Source organism: Pteropus vampyrus, unplaced genomic scaffold, assembly GCF_000151845.1.
Source record: "Pteropus vampyrus isolate Shadow unplaced genomic scaffold, Pvam_2.0 Scaffold1000003125, whole genome shotgun sequence".
NCBI classification, from domain to species: Eukaryota; Metazoa; Chordata; class Mammalia; order Chiroptera; family Pteropodidae; genus Pteropus; species Pteropus vampyrus.
Window position 1 is genome coordinate 90 of NW_011917527.1, and position 2,557 is coordinate 2,646.

At 46.7% G+C, this 2,557-nt stretch overlaps 1 protein-coding gene across 1 annotated transcript; it reads left to right on the forward strand.

Moving 5' to 3' along the window:
• Positions 1–750: 750 nt before the first annotated feature.
• On the forward strand, positions 751–2,521 carry LOC105311309 (keratin, type II cytoskeletal 6A; the record flags this gene model as incomplete). The annotated part of the gene is made up of 5 exons (XM_011387293.2): positions 751–995; positions 1,313–1,373; positions 1,532–1,627; positions 1,734–1,898; positions 2,396–2,521. Coding segments are annotated over 5 exons (693 nt in total), but the record flags the coding sequence as incomplete, so codon positions are not given.
• Positions 2,522–2,557: the final 36 nt, after the last annotated feature.

Here is a 2,557-nt window from a genome sequence, read left to right on the forward strand (position 1 = left end):
CAGGTTGGCTCCATGTTGGCCACAGACAGAGGGGATGGAAATCTTTTAGAACTATTGAATTTACTAAATGTTCCTCATTCCTCCTGCCTAGGAAGAATTTTCAACTTTTATAACCCTAAAGAAAAGAAAAATAGGCAGTGAGAAAATGGAATGGGTTAGCTTTACCATCAGAGGAATCTAAGAGATAAAAAAAATCCGGCAGAACACTGCTCTGGGGCTCTGGGCAAGAGGGAAAAGAGTAAAATTAAAAAGAGAGAAGAGAAGGATTACTGCTGGATTAAAGAAAAAGACTCAGAACACATTTCCATCGAAATACTAAGTTTGTAGAACCAGATAGGGCCCATTAAGAAAGTTCGTTTTAGAGGAGACTCGTGCACTAAATGGAAAGTGAGATTAGAATCTGACCATTAAAAAGAGTGGAATTTAATCATTAGATTCTAGATATTTGACGTTCTTTTGCCTGAGGTAGCATTTAAAAGAAAAAAGCTTGGTGTAATATATCAAGGAAATACTATTTTGAACCAGATTAGTGACTGTGCTTGTCAAGAGAAAGAAAAGAAATGTTGAAAGTCACTGATAGCCTTCAGAACATAGAGGGTGAGAGCACCTCAAGGTCCACAGGGAGACGTTACCAGTGAAATCTGTGGGGTGTGAAGGACAGCAGTTTGGGGGGCAGGGCTGCCAGCCTGAGTCTACACGTGCTCTGTGGTAGCTCAGCATCATGGTGACCAAGCATGCTCGGGGACCTGACAACTCAAATCTCTTTCTTCCTTCCTCCAGGTGCGGTTCCTGGAGCAGCAGAACAAGGTCCTGGACACCAAGTGGACCCTGCTGCAGGAGCAGGGCACCAAGACCGTGAGGCAGAACCTGGAGCCTTTGTTCGAGCAGTACATCAGCAACCTCAGGAGACAGCTGGACAGTATCCTCGGGGAGAGAGGACGCCTGGACTCGGAGCTCAGGGGCATGCAGGACATGGTGGAGGACTTCAAGAACAAGTGAGTTAAAGACAAATGGGCTCGGTTTCCTGAAGCACACACCTCAAGACTATTGGTGACAAGGAGCACACATGAGCGTGATTTGCTAGCAAAGAATGTCCAAGAAAATGAAAATCACGATTGTTGCCTAAAAACAAACCCCAAGGAATAGGAAAAGGCCATATGGGCGCAGGAGAGAGTAGGGACTACAACATTCATCTTTTAGGCTATCTGGCAGGAAAGCTCAATTTGGCCATATCCATTATACAAAGAGCGGGTCCCAGGCTGCCTTTTCTTCACCACTGACTCAATGACATCTTATCTCTTTCTCATTCTAGATATGAAGATGAAATCAACAAGCGCACCACAGCAGAGAATGAATTTGTGACTCTGAAGAAGGTGAGCTGAGTAAGATCGGGGTAGAAGTAAGATCTTTGTAGAAGGAAAGGACTCTGTGTCTCTTCCCACATCTGAGAAGACAATAGGTGGGCAGGTTAGAAGACGGGCAGTTGGGAAGAAGGGCTCAGCTCACTCCACGTTGCTGGCTTATTTTCCAGGATGTGGATGCTGCCTACATGAATAAGGTTGAACTACAAGCCAAGGTCGATGCTCTCATGGATGAGATCAACTTCACTAGAGCCTTCTATGAGGCAGTAAGCATATCCACCTCCCTTGTATTTGCTCTAATGGGGTTCTGCGTAGGGTGGATGATCTCTGTAAATGTCACGGAAGGAGATCTGACAATCATACGTTCTGCAGGAGTTGGCTCAGATGCAAACCCACATCTCAGACACTTCCGTGGTCCTCTCCATGGACAACAACCGTAACCTGGACCTGGACAGCATCATCGCCGAGGTCAAAGCTCAATATGAGGAGATCGCTCAGAGGAGCCGGGCTGAGGCCGAGTCCTGGTACCAGACCAAGGTGGGCATGGGTGGGCAGTGGCTGAGGCGTTCCTGTGCTTGCTCCCTGAAGACCAGCAAGATCACAGACTTCACTGCGCAATCTACTTCTAGGGTGCTGGGTCCTCTCACAGAATGGGTACCCTGCACCGATAGACTAGACAATTACCGAATTTATGTGCAGTCTAGTCAGTCAAAGAAACCCAATGCAAGAGCAAAGCTAATGTAGAAGAGAACCTAGTGATCGTTGCTTTAACTTCACCCTGATTCTGGCTCATAGAAACATAGTGCGGAACATTGCTGGTTCTGAGGAAAACTGGACAGTCAGTGGTCCCACCATAACAGGGATGGTCTGAGGTTCATGTATAGTATCCAATGACCTTGCAACATCAACGTTTTCTAAAATCTCTTGTGGGGAAGCCATTAGGTTCAAGTTTATTACATGCCTGATTGAAAGCGAATGCCACCACTAGCATGTGAAAGCCCATATGCCTCACCTTCTTTCCCTCTGGACTACAGTATGAGGAGCTGCAGCTCACGGCCGGAAGACATGGGGACGACCTGCGCAACACCAAGCAGGAGATTGCTGAGATCAACCGCATGATCCAGAGGCTGAGATCTGAGATCGACCATGTCAAGAAACAGGTACGGTGGGCACTATGTAGAGAAAAGCATCATTCC